This window comes from Alexandromys fortis, unplaced genomic scaffold (genome assembly GCF_014885135.2).
Source record: "Alexandromys fortis isolate MF-2015 unplaced genomic scaffold, M_Fortis_MF-2015_v1.1 scaffold_27, whole genome shotgun sequence".
Taxonomy (NCBI): domain Eukaryota; kingdom Metazoa; phylum Chordata; class Mammalia; order Rodentia; family Cricetidae; genus Alexandromys; species Alexandromys fortis.
In genome coordinates this window covers 161110-176881 of record NW_026067952.1, presented here as the reverse complement: position 1 = coordinate 176881, position 15772 = coordinate 161110, and the positions used below count along the sequence as shown (strand labels likewise).

Here is a 15772-nt window from a genome sequence, read left to right as displayed (position 1 = left end):
GCTCAGACTGAATCCTTAGATAGAATCCATCTCTATGAATCTTTGGACTGCCTCTGAGCTCCTGTCTCCTCTCACCTTATATTCCTTTCTCTTCCCAGCCATATCACCTCTATCTCCACCTTCCTATTCCTGGGATTAAAGGCATGTGATTCCAAGTGCTGGAATCACCTTTGTGTAAGCTCTGTTTTTCTTTCAGACAAATTCAGTCTTACGTAACCCAGGGTGGCCTTAAACTCACAGAGATCTGTCTGCCTCTGTCTCTTGAGTGTTGGGATTAAAGGTGTGTGCCACCACTGCCTGGCTTCTATGGCTTAGCTCTGTACTCTGATCTGTAGGCAAGCTTTATTTGTTAGGTTACAAGCAAAATATAACTATAATCCACAGATAAAAATGCCCAGTAGGTCCGGATGTAATCATGAGATGAACACACCATGATGCAGGGACATTTGCACAGCACATGTGAAGTTACAGATGGAAGCAGAAGATATTTTTGAGTCTATTTCCTCTTGGCCTTGCCTAATGAGGTTTTCCCATCAGAGAGTTTTCCTCCTGGTGGGCTGACGCCTTGAATATTAATTACAATCTGCTGTTTCTAAGACATGGCTCACGGTATGGTTGCTTTTCCAGAAGACTCAGGTTTGGTTCCCAGCATCCACATGGCATCTCACAAGAGTCTGCCAACTCCAGTTCCAAGGAATCCAATGCCCTTGTCTGGCCTCTGTGATTATATTTTGTTTTAAAAAATTATATTTCCTTCCACCTTCTGTCTTTGTCTCTCTCTGTGTGTCTGTCTATCTGTCTCTGTCTCTCTCTGTATGCCAGTTGTATTTGTTTTTTTTTTAATATTTATTTATTTATTATGTATACAATGTTCTGTCTCTGTGTATGCCTGAAGGCCAGAAGAGGGCACCAGACCCCATTACAGATGGTTTGTGAGCCACCATGTGGTTGCTGGGAATTGAACTCAGGACCTTTGGAAGAGCAGGCAATGCTCTTAACCACTGAGCCATCTCTCCAGCCCTGCCAGTTGTATTTGGATGACCCTGGAGACCAGAAGAGTGTTGGAATCCCTGGAATGGAGGCTCAGTCAGAGCTTGCCGTGGGTGCTGGGAACTGGTCCTCTGCAAAAGCAGCAAATGCTCTTAAGCCCTGAACCATCACCTCGGCTCCTTTATTTTCTCTTTGAGAAGCTATTTTTTTCTCTTTACCCTACTGCTTATGCTTATGCTTAAATATCTTTATTGTTTTGATTAGTCCTAAAATTATTTTCAGTGTCAAAGCCAGTGCTCCTGGTTTGGTCTTAGCTGAGCTCACTAAGAGCCTAGGGAAACTCCTCAGGCTGCTAAAACTGACAACATGGAGATGTGTCTCTGTCTCCTCACTACTATCATTTTGGAAACTCATGCTAAGTTTCCTCTTAAAGTATTGTTAGTGAGTGTGCCAGACTGTCAGTGACTGATCTATCCAGATAAAGTATGGTTTGTATATTACTTTGGTTTGCTTTGTTTCTGTTTTATCTAGTCAGAGACACATGTGTCTGATAGAAATAAGTGTCACTGATAGAAATCCTGGACTCTTCTATAACCCATTCTTGGCTCAGGTGGAAACAATACATGTCTTTTCCAGAGGATATCACCAGAAGGGCTGATACCCTAGATGTTCTAAGCCACTCTTGCCTAAAAGAGAGCAGCCTGAGACACGGAGGGAGATGTACTTCTTGAGAGCAACACCTTAGGAATGGCCCTTTCTATGTTCTCTCAATTTGAAGTACATATCTATATCTATCTATCTATCTATCTATCTATCTATCTATCTATCTATCTATCATCTATCTATCTATCTATCTATCTATCTATCTATCTATAATTTTAGTAATATATTCATTGTCTTAGAGTTGCTATTACTGTGAAGAGACATGATGACCGATGTAGCTTACAAAAGAAAACATTTAACTGGGAGCTTGCTTACAATTTCAGAGGATTAGTTGATGACCATCATGGCAGGGGCTGTGGTGGTAGGCAGGCATCTGATGAAGATGTAACTGAGAGCAAACATCTCATCTGCAATTGCAGGCAGAGAGAGCGAGACTGGGTCTGGCTTTGATTTTTGAAACCTCCGCTCCCAGTGAGACTCCTCCTCTAACAAGGCTATACCTTCCAATTCTAAACAATCCATCAACTGGGAACCAGACATTCAAATATATGAACCTATTGGTTGGCATTCTTATCAAAACCACCACATTTATCATGGTGTTTGATCACTCCCTCTACCATGTTCCTAACCCTAGAAAGACTTGTTCCAGCTGGTTCCTAGAGACCATTTCACCCGCTGTTCTGTTCAGCCCATAGCCTCTTCTCTCTCTCTTCAAGTGATGGTGAGGTGAATTCCTTTTTCTTGGGGAAGAGAAACTCATGGTTTGTGTTGTAGAATATTATTTTAATATGTGTTACATTTGTTTATGCTGTGGAGCATTTGTTTTAATGATACAAAGATATGCGGCATTCTTTTATGTTGCATTTGTTTAACTCTGTGAAACTGTGTTACTTTGTCTGTCTAAAACCCTTGATTGGTTTAATAAAGAGCTGAACAGCCAATCACAAGGACAGGCAGGACTGACAGGCAGAGAGAATAAATAGAAGGGGAATCTGGGTGGAGCGATGAAGAAGCAAGAAAAGGAGGAGAGAGGTCGCCAGGGGCCAGCCACCCAGCTACACAGCAAGACATGGAGTAAGAGGAAGGGTATATAGAACAGAGAAAGATAAAAGCCCAGAGGCAAAAGATAGATGGAATAATTTAAGAAAAGCTTTCTAGAATTAAGCCAAGCTAAGGCAGGGTATTCATTAAAAAAAGAATAAGCCTTCATGTGATTTATTTGGAAGCTGGATAGTGGGCCCCACAAAGAGTAAAGAGTCAAAAGAGTTAAAAAAAAAAAAAAAAGAAACCCAACAACTACATTTTGATGTATGAACACTGAGTTCTTAAATTTCCATATGGCCTGAGAAAGCTTAAAACACACACACACAAAACAAAAAAAAAAAATGGATATGGCGTCTTTAAGAAGTTCTGCTGTATAGAAATGACCTTTTTTATGTTAAATAGAAACAAAAAACTAAAAAAACGCCTACCACAGTGCAAAGCACTGGCATTCCAGAGCTTTGGGTTTTAAATACAGTTCCAGGTCAAATGAGCCTTCAACTATGGCTGAGAGCTTTAGGCTTGGTTTTCACAGGTGGAGCCAGGCAATAGAGCAGCCCGGAGGACCCAGCTGTAGTTTAACAGTTTAAACTTTGCTCACAGGGTCAAAATTGCTAAAAGATACACAGTAAAAGAGGTCCAGACGGAAAAACCTCTAAACAGGTTTCAGTTGGTTTTACATGTGCACACGCTTAAGGAAGAAAGGAAAAGAGAAAGAAAAAAAGAAAGAAAAAAAGAAAGAAAGAAAGGGACAGCTAAGAAATATTAAAAGTAAAGTCTTTAAAGAGAGAGTAAAAGTAATATAAAAGAAAAAAGTTACCTAAGCTGGAAAATACACAGGGAGTCTGGATCCTGTATGATCTTGAATTTTTTGAATGCTAATAAACAAACAGTTCCCAAGAGACATGGGGTTTAAAGACTGACTGATGAAATAAACCAGCCTAGATATTTTAAGAATGCCTTAACTTTAAAATGGAAGTAAAAAAAATGCATTTGTAAAATGGAGCTTAAAAGATGCATTTTATTGGACAAGTGGTTTTGCTTTTGATCTCACAGGAAACAAGAGGCTGTGGATTTGTTCCAGGTTGATACGGATCAGGTTTGATCAAGGGAGACCTCCAGAAACTTGACAGATGATATATATCAACAAAGATTGCTGCTGGTCCTTCCAGAACTTGGTCATTATCTCGGTTTTCTCAGGAACTCCTAAAGATGCTTTGCCCACAACAATAGGAAGCAGTCTAGAGAAAACAACAAAATAGTGCCCACATTCCCAATAAACAGTGTGGGTGGCTGTTGGTTATTTGGTGGGTTATGAATGTTATTATCTAGGAGAATATAGCATATTGATACAAATTTAAAGTTATTTTTGTTACACTGTATATATGCTTCTACCTTTTTAAAGGTATTGTACCTATACAGTTCATTTAAAAATGTAAGGTAAAATTCCAGTTTTTGAAAGCTATTATTATAAAGTATTTAGGATAATTAAAAAATATGTTAGCAGTTAGTCATCTATGATAATCAAATTTTTAGATATGTTAGGCATGTTTTTCAAGATCATACAGAGATGTATTTTAGATAGATAAATAGTCTTCAAACACTTCAAAAAACCTATAGACTACGGTGTTTAAAATGTTTTGCTAACTTAGGACCTGTCGCAACAAGACATATCTTCTTTAGGCAGCACCAATTTACTTCATAAAAGGATGATGGGCTTCAAAGAAACTCTACATGGAGAGTTTGCTTTCACTGTGGCAAAGCTAGCCATTTGGGCAAGAAACTGCTTCTGCCTTGACTGCTTGGCTGCTATATAAATTGGATATGCAGGACCCATAGGAAAGTGATGGCTGAACCTTGCCAAAACATGGTGAAACAGTCCTTCAGAGTTCCTGCTTCATGGTAGAGTCTGCCAGACATTCTGCAGGACAGAGAGGAAATTGACTGATGTACTTTGTCAATACAAAGTGTGATAATCCTTCAAATTTCCTGCTTCACTAAAAAGTCTTCTGAATATTCTATGCCTTAGGCTGAAGATGGATGCCCCAACATTGCAGAGGAACTTTGGGTGACTGTCAAAGACAGCAAGATATTTCTGTTGTTAGGTAATATTAATTCCTACTGGGGTCTTTAATGGAGTTAAAGACTAAATAATTAGAGTTATAGCATTACTTAGTTACAATAGGAAGTAAATAAGGTGTAAAACTTTGGAATCACTAAGATTAGATAATGGAACATTTTCTCTGAATTTGCTAAATACAAATGGACTGAATATTGTAATTTTTACTTGATAACTGTTTGGTTGTATGTAGTTTTACTATGTTAAAGCTAAGACTTCATTTTTATTTAGAAAAAAGGGGGAAATGTAGAATATTATCTTAAGATGTATTACATTTGTTTATGCTGTGGAATATTTGTTTTAATGATACAAAGATGTGTAGCATTTTTTTATATTGCATTTGTTTAACTCTGTGAAGCTGTGTTACTTTGCCTATCTAAAACATCTGATAGATCTAATAAAGAGTTGAATGGCCAATAGCAAGGCAGGAGAAAGGATGGGTGGGATTGGCAGGCAGAGAGGATAAATAGGAGGAGAAATCTAGGAGGAGGGATCAAGAAGCAAGAAAAAGAAAGACAGGAGGACATCAGGGGCCAGCTACAGAAATAGAGAAAAATAAAAGCCCAGAGGCAAAAGATAGATGGAATAATTTAAGAAAAACTGGCTAGAAACAAGCTAAGCTAAGGCTGGGAATTCATAAAAAAGAATAAACCTCTGTGTGATTTATTTGGGAGCTGGACGATGAGCTCCTCAAAAAGTAAACAGTCAAAAGAGTTTTTTAAAAAAGCTACAGTTTGTTATCTTTACCAACAACAAAAATTCTGGAAAGTCTAGCGATAAAGCTGTTGCCATTGTCATGTTTCAGTGTGAACCACATTGAAAGGGCCTGGATTTTTCTCTCTGTTGATAACCACACCAATTCTTCCCATGTTAGCATCCTCAGTCACCACACACAGGTTAGCAATGCCAAATTCAATGAAGTCAGTTATCTTGCTGGCCTCCAAATCAGACTGAATGGTATCATTCAACTTGATGAGGGGGTCAAGGTAACAAATGGTTCAAGCATCATGGGTCACCAGATTTGGAATTCCTTTTGTGCCCACAAAGATCTTTCTTACTTCGAAAAACTTGCACTTTGCCTCCTCAGCTGTAATAAGATGAACAGCAAAGTGCCCCTTGGTGTCATAGATCAGATAGAAGTTCTCTCAAGTCTTGTCAATGCTGATGATATCTAGGAGCTCAGTAGGGTAGGTTATATCAGTCCTGACTTTGCCATCAATCTTAACTATGTTTTCTTCTCGGCAAAACTGGCCTTTGGGCAAGGAACTGCCCATACCTTGACCACTGACAAAATGTACAGTGTCCAGACTGGACAAGCAGGATACAAGAAAAAAGACTGCCAAACCTTGCCAAAACAGGGTAAGACAGTTTTGAAAAAAATTTCCTCCTCTGAAAATGGTCTGTCAATTACTCTAGGCCTTAGCCAAATGTTGGTTGCTTCAACATCGCAAATGAGACTTTGGGTGATTGCTCAGGTAGCCAGTTGTCTGTCATCTACTGCATATTTTGGAAGCTGCTTGGTTTCACTTCCTGCCTGCTCAAGTAATATCTCCCTTCTCAGGCCTTCGATGGGGTTGAAGATTAGATAGTCATAGTACTTTCCTCTTATGATTTAGTCAAGCCATTTCTAATACAAGACTTAGACTTCTTAGGAAAAATAATTGTTGAAACATTTAGCATATGTTCCTTGCTTAATATTGTTTATGCTAGTTATAATTCTATTTTTTATACTTACTATCTACTCTTATTGTTTGTAATTATGTATTGGGTTTGGAACTCTCTTATTTAAACAAAACGGGGAGGTGATGGGGAACCTCCTTCAGCCAATAACCTTTGAGAGGCTAGATCAGGTTGAGGCATGGCTTTGGGGTACCAAAAGGCTGTAGTCCTGCCTGCTTGCCCTTTTCTACCTAAGCTCCAAACCTTGATGTTGTACCCCCATTCCTGTTCCACGAGTTTTCCCTTTTAATAAAGAAAAACCTTAGAATACCGTATTTGGAGTTAGCTTGGGATTATTTGACTTGTGTTCTCCCCATTTTGATGCATGTCTACCTGCACGCCACCATGTCTATATAGTGAATTTCAGGACAATCAGAACTACATAGTCTTGTTCTGAACCTTGCCTAGATGTTTCTGATACCCGTGTACAGTTCTTGGTGGCTTCAACAGTGAACTGTATGCTTGAGCTGTGTTGTTGTTTGAGTTGCCTGGATCTTCAATAATACTCTCATGTGACATTTCTACTGCAGACCCCTTTGTCTCACTTATGTTCTGTATCATCCTGCTTCTTCCCTTCTGAAAAGCCCATTTGTCCTTACTGAGTTCCTGTCTGGGCTCAGGATGCTAGAGCTATTTCCTCTGTACCACCGGTGCCCATTTTGGCCATCTCACCTATCAGATGACCAAGTTATTCTTCTGCCTGAGACAACATGTGATCATGTGGACTCTGAGCCACATTCTGTTGGTCCACACTTACAGATATATGCTGAGACCAGAGCTCAATTTTACCTGACAGTTTTAGCTGAGTCATAGTTGAGGCTATGAAGTTGATCCAAGGACTCCGGGAACTGAGGACAGTGGCAAGGAAGGCTTCTTAGAATAGGCAGGACTGGAGCTAGTTTGGGTGTGGGATCCATGCAGTGGGGCAAGACAAAGCACACAGGAACTAACTCAAGACCATGAGAGGAAGGGACATTCTGTGGCTCTGTTCTTCCTACACTTACAATGCTTACAGCATCCTCTTTCCAAATCTGGAGCCTGGACTGGAAGGCAGGTGAAGGCCATTTGGAAAATAGGCTCTGTAGAGGTGCAGAGACAGCTTGGTTGAGAACTCTGAGGTTGTTTGGAGAAGATGCTTCAGGAGTCTGAGCCTGTCTGAGTTCCTACCCCATCACACTTTTGAGATCAGGGTGCTAACTTGGTCTGGGATGGAAGGAAGGAGGGAGGAAAGAGGAGGAAGGAAGGAAGAGAAACTGAGAGACAGAGAGACACAGAGAGGGACGGAGACAGAGAATGCATTCCTGTGTGCTCCATATCTAAGGGCCTTAATCTGTGCCTGCCTGTTCCCACCCTAGTTCACATTCTCTTTGTATATTTTTTCCCTTTGTGTCTGCATGCACCTTTTGGGTTTGAATATGTGATCTTTGTGTGCGTCTCTGGGCACATATCACTTGTGTGTCTGCATTTATACTATGCCTGTCTGGGCATCTCTGTATGTGTTCTGTTTATTTGCAGGAATGTGTCCTCGTGTGCTTCCTTGAATATCCATGTGTTTCTGAGTCTCAGCTGCAGAGACAAGTCCTTGGAGACAGTTTGGGATGCTGAGTCCTGGGGCGTCTGTCTGCTTTGGCCTTTTCTGGTTGGACAGGTATCCTAGCAACACTTCTGTGAGTTGCCTAGCAACCAGGTCCCCATCCTTGGCGAAGGAGCAGGGTCTGGCTGTATGTGGGAGGTCTGGCTTTCATTCAGCACAGACAGGAAAAACAAGCCTATGATTTGATGATGGCTAGAAACTCAGCATACGGTCCCTAGCCCACATGACCTTGACTTATGGCTTTTATCTCAGCAGACTGTGACCCCTGTTCTGGCAAGGAACATAGTCCCTAGAAGCTGGCCAGCTCTGTGTATATCAAGATTCATGTCTGGGGCTCAGTTGTGGTGTTGGCTTCAAGTGACCAGCAGATCTGACTTCCTCTTGTTCCTGCTATATCGACAGGCAGTTTCAGACCTCAGAGGTGTGATGAGGGCAATGGCCACGTGTAATGGGGGTTCATGAGCTCAATTTTGTCTTGGGCTTGGTATACGTTAGGTATAAGCAGCACACAAGCAAGACAGGACTGGTCCTCAGTCCAGACAACCTCTTGTTTACTGGAGAATTAGTTGGGTCAGGATGCTGTCTATTGCTTCAGTGCTCTTCCACACTGGACATCTGACTGAGGACAGCTTTAGGCAGGAAAGCCAGCAAAATCTGGTCTGGGCTAGTCTGTACAAAACAACATTTATGCTGGGTGGTGGTGGTGCACATCTTTACTCCCAGCTCTTGGGAGGCAGAAGCAGGCAAATCTCTGAGTTCTCAGCTAGCCTGGTTTACGAAGTGGGTTCCAGGACAGCCAGGGCTACATGGAGAAAGCCTGTCTCAGAAAACCAAAACCAAACAAAAAACCAAAACCAACCAACCAGCCAACCAAACAAAAAACCAGCCACACACACACACACACACACACACACATTTACGTGCACACACACATGTATGCAAACACACACAAAACAAAACAACATTTGTGTGTGTTGGAGCTTCACATCTGCTTCTTTGTGTACATCTCTGACTGTGTCGTTGTGTCTGAGGCTGTGTGTGTATGTGTGTCTGAGTTCCTGTTCATGTCTTTATTTTTGTGTTTATAGATGTCCCCATTGTGTCTCAGCTCCTGAGTGTGTCTGCCTTGGGTGGGTGGGTCCATCACTTCATGTGTGCTGTAATCTTTTGTCTGTTTCTACCTGGTGTGGAGTTTTGGGAGCTCTGGTCTGGTGATCTTTTCTTGGCTGCATTCTCCAACCTGCACAGCCCCTCCCTCTCTCAGCCGCAGCCTCGGTCCCTCCCCCTCCTTCTGGCTGCCGCACTGGCTGCTGCATCTAGTCAATATCTTATCTTCAGAGCAGGAGCTAGGAGCAAGGAGCCATTCGCAGCCTGAGCAGATCCCATGCTGGAGGGAGAAGCTTTGCTCAGTACACTGTGCTCCTGTCTTCTTCATGCCTTCCTGCGTTTCTGACAAGCATTAGGGTCTGTTTTGGCCCCGCTTCTGAAGAGGTTGTGTGTGCTATTGGAGGTAAGAGGGACTCCGGACTGGGGACTGGGGGCTGGGAGGAGGCTATGTGAAATGCCTGAGCCCTAGGCATTTCTGGCTAAATCCCATGTCTTTTGTGTTCCAGTGTGCTTTTGGATAGTTTGGGTATTTTTGTTTTCAGATGGCTGTGTGCTCCTGAGTCTCTGTGGGTGTACATGCGTGCTTGTGTATCTACATCCACGTAGCTTCTATATGAGTCTGTAACCCTAACATGAATTAACCTTGTGGATACATGTATGTGCTCCCATAACTCTGTGTGTGTCATCCTGTGCCCATGTGCATGCCTTTGTCCTTGTCCTTGTATCTACGTATGTGCCTAGTGTTTGTGGATGTCCATGGAGGTGTTCCATGTGCCTGTTAGGCTGGTTGTGCTGTATTCTAGGGCCTCAGTGGACTGTGTCTAGCACCGTGGTCACTTGTTTCTGTACCCTGTTCCAGGAACTATACTGAGTGACTTTGCAGGGTGGCAGCATGGAGTCCCTCTTCCCTGCCCCATTCTGGGAGGTCTTGTATGGCAGCCACTTTCAAGGCAACCTGTCTCTCCTAAATGAGACTGTACCCCACCACCTGCTGCTCAATTCTAGCCACAGCGCCTTCCTGCCCCTTGGACTCAAGGTCACCATCGTGGGGCTCTACTTGGCTGTGTGCATCGGGGGGCTGCTGGGGAACTGCCTCGTCATGTATGTCATCCTCAGGTAGGCTGGGCCCCACTAATTTGTGGAGGGGGAACCTGAGGCAGGAGGCTGTCCTGGAATAATCTGAGCAAGTATGGATTTTTTTGCTTGCTCCATCAGATTTCTTTCCTCTCTGTTCAGAGGGTAGGATCAACCCTGATATTCAACCCCTGTTCTGCCCCCATCTGTCCCAGACTAGGTGTCACCACCTGGAGGCTCAGAGCTGCAGAGAAGTCTGTGCCATGCTGTCTGTGTGAATGACCTCATGGCTACACAGGATCCTAGGATTTCTCAAAGGGAGGCAGAGGGGCTGGTGCTGGGCCTGAAGCCCTTGTTCTTTGGCTCTTGGGATCCCTGTTCATGGTGGATGGTTTTGTCTGAGCCCACCCTCTATTGGTGCTCAGAAATGGGAAAATTTGGAGGATTAAAAAGAAGGCAGCCGTACTGGGTGACTGAGGCAGGCCACAGCGAGGGACACAGGGCAGCACAGATACAGCTCTGTGGACAAGAAGGCCACACAAGGGGTGTGCCACGGGTGAATGTGCCGTGGCAATGATGGTCTCCGGGTGTTTTATTTCCAGCTGGGAGGGCATTGAGGGGGACTGGAAACAGCAGGTGAGGACTTGAATGCCAGTCTGGGGACACCAAATTTTTTGAGCATTGGGAAGACATGGGAGGTACTTTAATAGTATATAACCAGAGCCAGGTTCTTCACTGATAGATTTCCTCTTTCACAAAGAGGTGGCTCTGAAGAAAGAGGTTACGGCCCCCCTGGTGCTATCAGTGTTGGTGGAGGCAGGGCAAGAACAGCGTCAATACTCTGCCTCATCACCATCCTCTTAGTATTTCTGAACAAACCCTGTTCACCATTGGCCTTGTTTTCTCTATTTGTTAAATGGGAAAGGTGGATCATATAGCCATATGTATGTGCAAGTGCACACACGTGTGTATGTATGTGATGTGTGATTAGACAGTGAAGTAAGAAAAGTCTTCCCAGTATTGACTTCCAATAGGGGACCCTTGTGGGAAATTGCTGTGACTCACCTGTCTCTTCCTAGATAGACAATGTGTCTGTGGCAAGAAGTGCAGAAACCTGGGGCAGTTTGTGAGCCGTGTCCACCCCTTTGTCATCAACCCTCTTGTTCTCTCCTACATTTCTCCTTTGTATTTGGGACATTAAAACTCTTGGAGCCATTTACGGCCTTAGAGTAGACAAGGAAGGCCATCATATGCACTAGCATCTCCAGAGTATTATTCTCAGGAGCTGTTGTGCCCACACGGGCTCAGGAAATAGCACACGGTATGTTTGAATTGGGTGTATGCCAGGAGTAGGAAAAGCCTGGTCTGAGCCCCGTTCTGCGTTTTAGCAGTTCTTATGAAAGCTACTTAGCTCCTCTGAGCCTCAGTTCCCTTCCCCTTACAATAGGGATCAAAATAGCATTTTTGTAAACCTCAAATGAAATAAAATCTATGTGAGGATATCTACCATTATTATTGGCATTGTTATTTATTGTAATTAAGGTCTCTGGGCTTAATTGCTAAGAAACAGAATTTAATCCCAGGTTCCCCAATAGCAGCTAAACTGACAAGGACTCCTGTCATCTTTAGTGCTATCACTACCATACCACCATCACAACTGTAACCACTACCATCCACCATCACAACTGTAACCACTACCATACCACCATCACAACTGTAACCACTACCATACCACCATCACAACTGTAACCACTACCATACCACCATCACAACTGTATCCACTACCATACCACCATCACAACTGTAACCACTACCATCCACCATCACAACTGTAACCACTACCATACCACCATCACAACTGTAACCACTACCATACCACCATCACAACTGTAACCACTACCATACCACCATCACAACTGTAACCACTACCATCCACCATCACAACTGTAACCACTACCATACCACCATCACAACTGTAACCACTACCATACCACCATCACAACTGTAACCACTACATACCACCACCACAACTGTAACCACTATCATACCACCATCACAACTGTAACCACTACATACCACCACCACAACTGTAACCACTACCATACCACCATCACAACTGTAACCACTACCATACCACCATCACAACTGTATCCACTACCATACCACCATCACAACTGTAACCACTACCATCCACCATCACAACTGTAACCACTACCATACCACCATCACAACTGTAACCACTACCATCCATCATCACAACTGTAACCACTACCATCCACCATCACAACTGTAACCACTACCATACCACCATCACAACTGTAACCACTACCATACCACCATCACAACTGTAACCACTACCATCATTTTTATCACCACTAGCCCTATAACCACCCTTCTCTACCCACTGTTGTAAACATTAATTCATGCCATTAATATTTATTACTTACAATGTTCCAAGTACTTGAATACAATCAAACCTAATTAGTATCTCTCCTGTTCTTGTCACCATTTCCCGTTTCCTTTTTTAGAATTTAAAAATTGCTGCATTTATTTATGTGTATGTGTGTGTCTGTCCGGATGTGTAGGTCAGATGAAGGAGTTGGTCTTCTCCTTCTACCACATGTGTCCTGGAGATGAACTCAGATTGTAGGAATCAGCAATAAGTGCCTTTACCGACAGCCATGTGGCTGGCCCACCATTTCCCATTTTCATTGCTAGACAACATGGTGCACTTGAAAGACCTTTGGTGAACTTTCCAGGTGGTGCCCTGGAAAACCTCTGAGAGGAATGTTAAGAGGGACTCAGGAGAGAAGACAGAATCTTTCTCTCTTGATTCCTTCCACAAAACTCACATTCAGGTTAGACATGTACTCAAGTGCTTGCTCCTCCATGCCCTAAATTTTCCAGAATAGTCCTTTCTTTAAGATTTGAAACCTTTTTGTAGATGTCGAGATCACATGAGGAGTTTGTTTTGTTTGTCCCAGGTTTAGTGGACCTTGGATGTAGTGCAGGATCTGCCATTTAACAAGCTTGCTTTGAGACTTTGAAGTTGAGAGATTCAAAGATGGTGATCCTCATGGTGGCCCTTTTGCTGCCAAGTCTGACCAAAGTGGCCAAGTGGAATATTTCTTCTCCCTGTCCTCCACAGGCATACCAAGATGAAGACAGCTACCAACATTTATATATTTAATCTGGCACTGGCTGATACCCTGGTCTTGCTGACACTGCCCTTCCAGGGCACAGATATCCTATTGGGCTTCTGGCCATTTGGGAATGCACTATGCAAGACTGTCATTGCTATTGATTACTACAACATGTTCACCAGCACTTTCACCCTGACTGCCATGAGTGTAGACCGCTACGTGGCCATCTGCCACCCAATTCGTGCTCTTGATGTTCGGACGTCCAGCAAAGCCCAGGCTGTTAATGTGGCCATATGGGCCCTGGCCTCTGTGGTTGGTGTTCCTGTTGCCGTCATGGGCTCAGCACAAGTAGAGGATGAAGGTCAGTGGATGGTCCTCCTCTCTGACCAGTTCCCCATAGTTCTTGGTGGCCCTTCTGACCCCATTTCTCTTCTGCAGAGATCGAATGCCTGGTGGAGATCCCTGCCCCTCAGGACTACTGGGGCCCTGTGTTTGCCATCTGCATCTTCCTTTTTTCCTTCATCATCCCTGTGCTGATCATCTCTGTCTGCTACAGCCTCATGATTCGGCGGCTCCGGGGCGTCCGTCTGCTTTCAGGCTCCCGAGAGAAGGACCGGAACCTGCGTCGTATCACACGGCTGGTGCTGGTGGTGGTGGCTGTGTTTGTGGGCTGCTGGACACCTGTTCAAGTCTTTGTGCTGGTACAAGGACTGGGTGTTCAGCCAGGCAGTGAGACTGCAGTAGCCATCCTGCGCTTCTGCACAGCCCTGGGCTATGTCAACAGCTGTCTCAACCCCATTCTCTATGCTTTCCTGGATGAGAACTTCAAGGCTTGCTTTAGAAAGTTCTGTTGTGCTTCAGCCTTGCACCGGGAGATGCAGGTGTCTGATCGTGTGCGCAGCATTGCCAAAGATGTGGGCTTTGCTTGCAAGACTTCTGAGACAGTACCACGGCCGGCATGACTAGGCGTGGACCTGCCCATGGTGCCTGTCAGCCCACAGAGCCCATCTACACCCAACACGGAACTTACACAGGTCACTGCTCTCTAGGTTGACCCTGAGCCTTGAGCATCTGGGGCCTTGAATGGCTTTTCTTTTGCTCAGGGTGCTTAGAAACCTAGAGGAAGACCTTATAACACCATGGGACAGGTCAAAGTGTCAAGGTGGCCTCTATGACTTCTGATCGTGTGCGCAGCATTGCCAAAGATGTGGGCTTTGCTTGCAAGACTTCTGAGACAGTATAGGCTCCCCACTCTGGTGTGACGCTGTACAGAAATATCTAGAACACAGTGGACATGCCTGGAGAACCTACATAGGTATTCATGCTTCACGTGACTCTTCTCTGGCCTCTCCCTGCTACCCTGCTCTGGGTGAGCTCAGCCTGAGGTATTTCAGTGACCATGCAGTCATACGCTGTATGCTATTGCCCCCAGCCTTTGAGTATTTCCGTAGGACCACTGAAAATACTTGGTGTTGCCTGGTGCTGCCGTGGACAGTATTTTTTTATTTTAAAAAAATTGAGACTGGCCCTAAGCTTGGAGCTGCCTTGGATTATTTTCTAGTTCTGGCTCCACTGATTCAGCCAGATTATCTGGGGTGGGTGGGCACCAGTGGTTTCTTGGATGGCTGCTCTTTGAAGATTCTTTCTATACTGTAACATAAGTCTGTGAAGGGGACCCGGCACTGCCTCTGTCCCTGCCACTTCCTGTTCTATCTGACTGTGACTCCAACATGGGGCACTTTTCCAGCAAGAGTCCAATAGGGGACAACACCCAGAACTTCCCTATGGCCCTTCCTCTCCAAAAGCTTTGTGAACTCTTTTACCACAGACGGCTTGGCAATCCCTACTTCTAGGTGTGTGGCAAGTAACCAGGAGAAAGCTGCTGTGTGGCCTCTGTAGGTTGCACATAACGTGGAGGCAGCATGTACAGGTCTTAGCTGCTCCCCACAGCCTCCCTCAGCTCTCTGGAAGTCTCTCTTTTGACACCAGAGGTCAGCAGTTGTACTGCTAGAAGCATACTTGTAGCCTGGAAAGGGTCTGGATATGTTCTTTCCCGAACCTACGGCAACCACCTGCTTCATTTATAGGCCTGAGGGCATATTTGAGTAAGGCCTGCGCTTGCTGCCAAATTCAAAGTTGGCATTAAATGAAGAGTTGATGTGAGAACTGAAGCCCTAAAATGACTCATTTGAGACAATCTGCAAGGACCATCAGAGTTTTGCAGACATTGGAAGAAGAGTCTATACCTTGGAGACCTTTTTGATGGTTCAGAGAATAAGAGGTTTTGTAGATGTTCTTTTTGTGGATCAGCTACCAAAATGC

At 44.1% G+C, this 15772-nt stretch overlaps 1 protein-coding gene and 1 pseudogene across 5 annotated transcripts; one reads left to right on the top strand and one right to left on the bottom strand.

Annotated features, from left to right (window-relative positions):
• Positions 1-5105: 5105 nt before the first annotated feature.
• On the bottom strand, positions 5106-7343 carry LOC126506900 (40S ribosomal protein S4-like; annotated as a pseudogene).
• Positions 7344-10125: 2782 nt separating this feature from the next.
• On the top strand, positions 10126-14859 carry Oprl1 (opioid related nociceptin receptor 1). 5 transcript variants are annotated; one of them, XM_050151132.1, is made up of 4 exons: positions 10202-10334; positions 10910-10943; positions 13456-13811; positions 13889-14859. In XM_050151132.1, exons 1-4 carry the CDS (start codon positions 10202-10204, stop codon positions 14410-14412), a joined length of 1047 nt encoding a protein of 348 aa, XP_050007089.1. In that variant the 3' UTR covers positions 14413-14859. The 5 variants fall into 5 exon arrangements, with proteins under 5 accessions (XP_050007086.1, XP_050007085.1, XP_050007089.1 ...); XM_050151131.1 differs by having other exon boundaries at positions 10202-10349; XM_050151129.1 differs by lacking the exon at positions 10910-10943 and having other exon boundaries at positions 10126-10334.
• The last annotated feature ends 913 nt before the right edge of the window (positions 14860-15772 follow it).

What these genes read in the sequence shown, in the direction of transcription:
- Oprl1 (XM_050151128.1), top strand. Translation starts at nt 10,126, where the DNA reads ATGGAGTCCCTCTTCCCTGCCCCATTCTGGGAGGTCTTGTATGGCAGC. An exon ending in GTCATGTATGTCATCCTCAG is followed by an intron (nt 10,350 to 13,455) that starts GTAGGCTGGGCC and finishes TGTCCTCCACAG; the next exon opens with GCATACCAAGATGAAGACAG. An exon ending in AGCACAAGTAGAGGATGAAG is followed by an intron (nt 13,812 to 13,888) that starts GTCAGTGGATGG and finishes TCTCTTCTGCAG; the next exon opens with AGATCGAATGCCTGGTGGAG.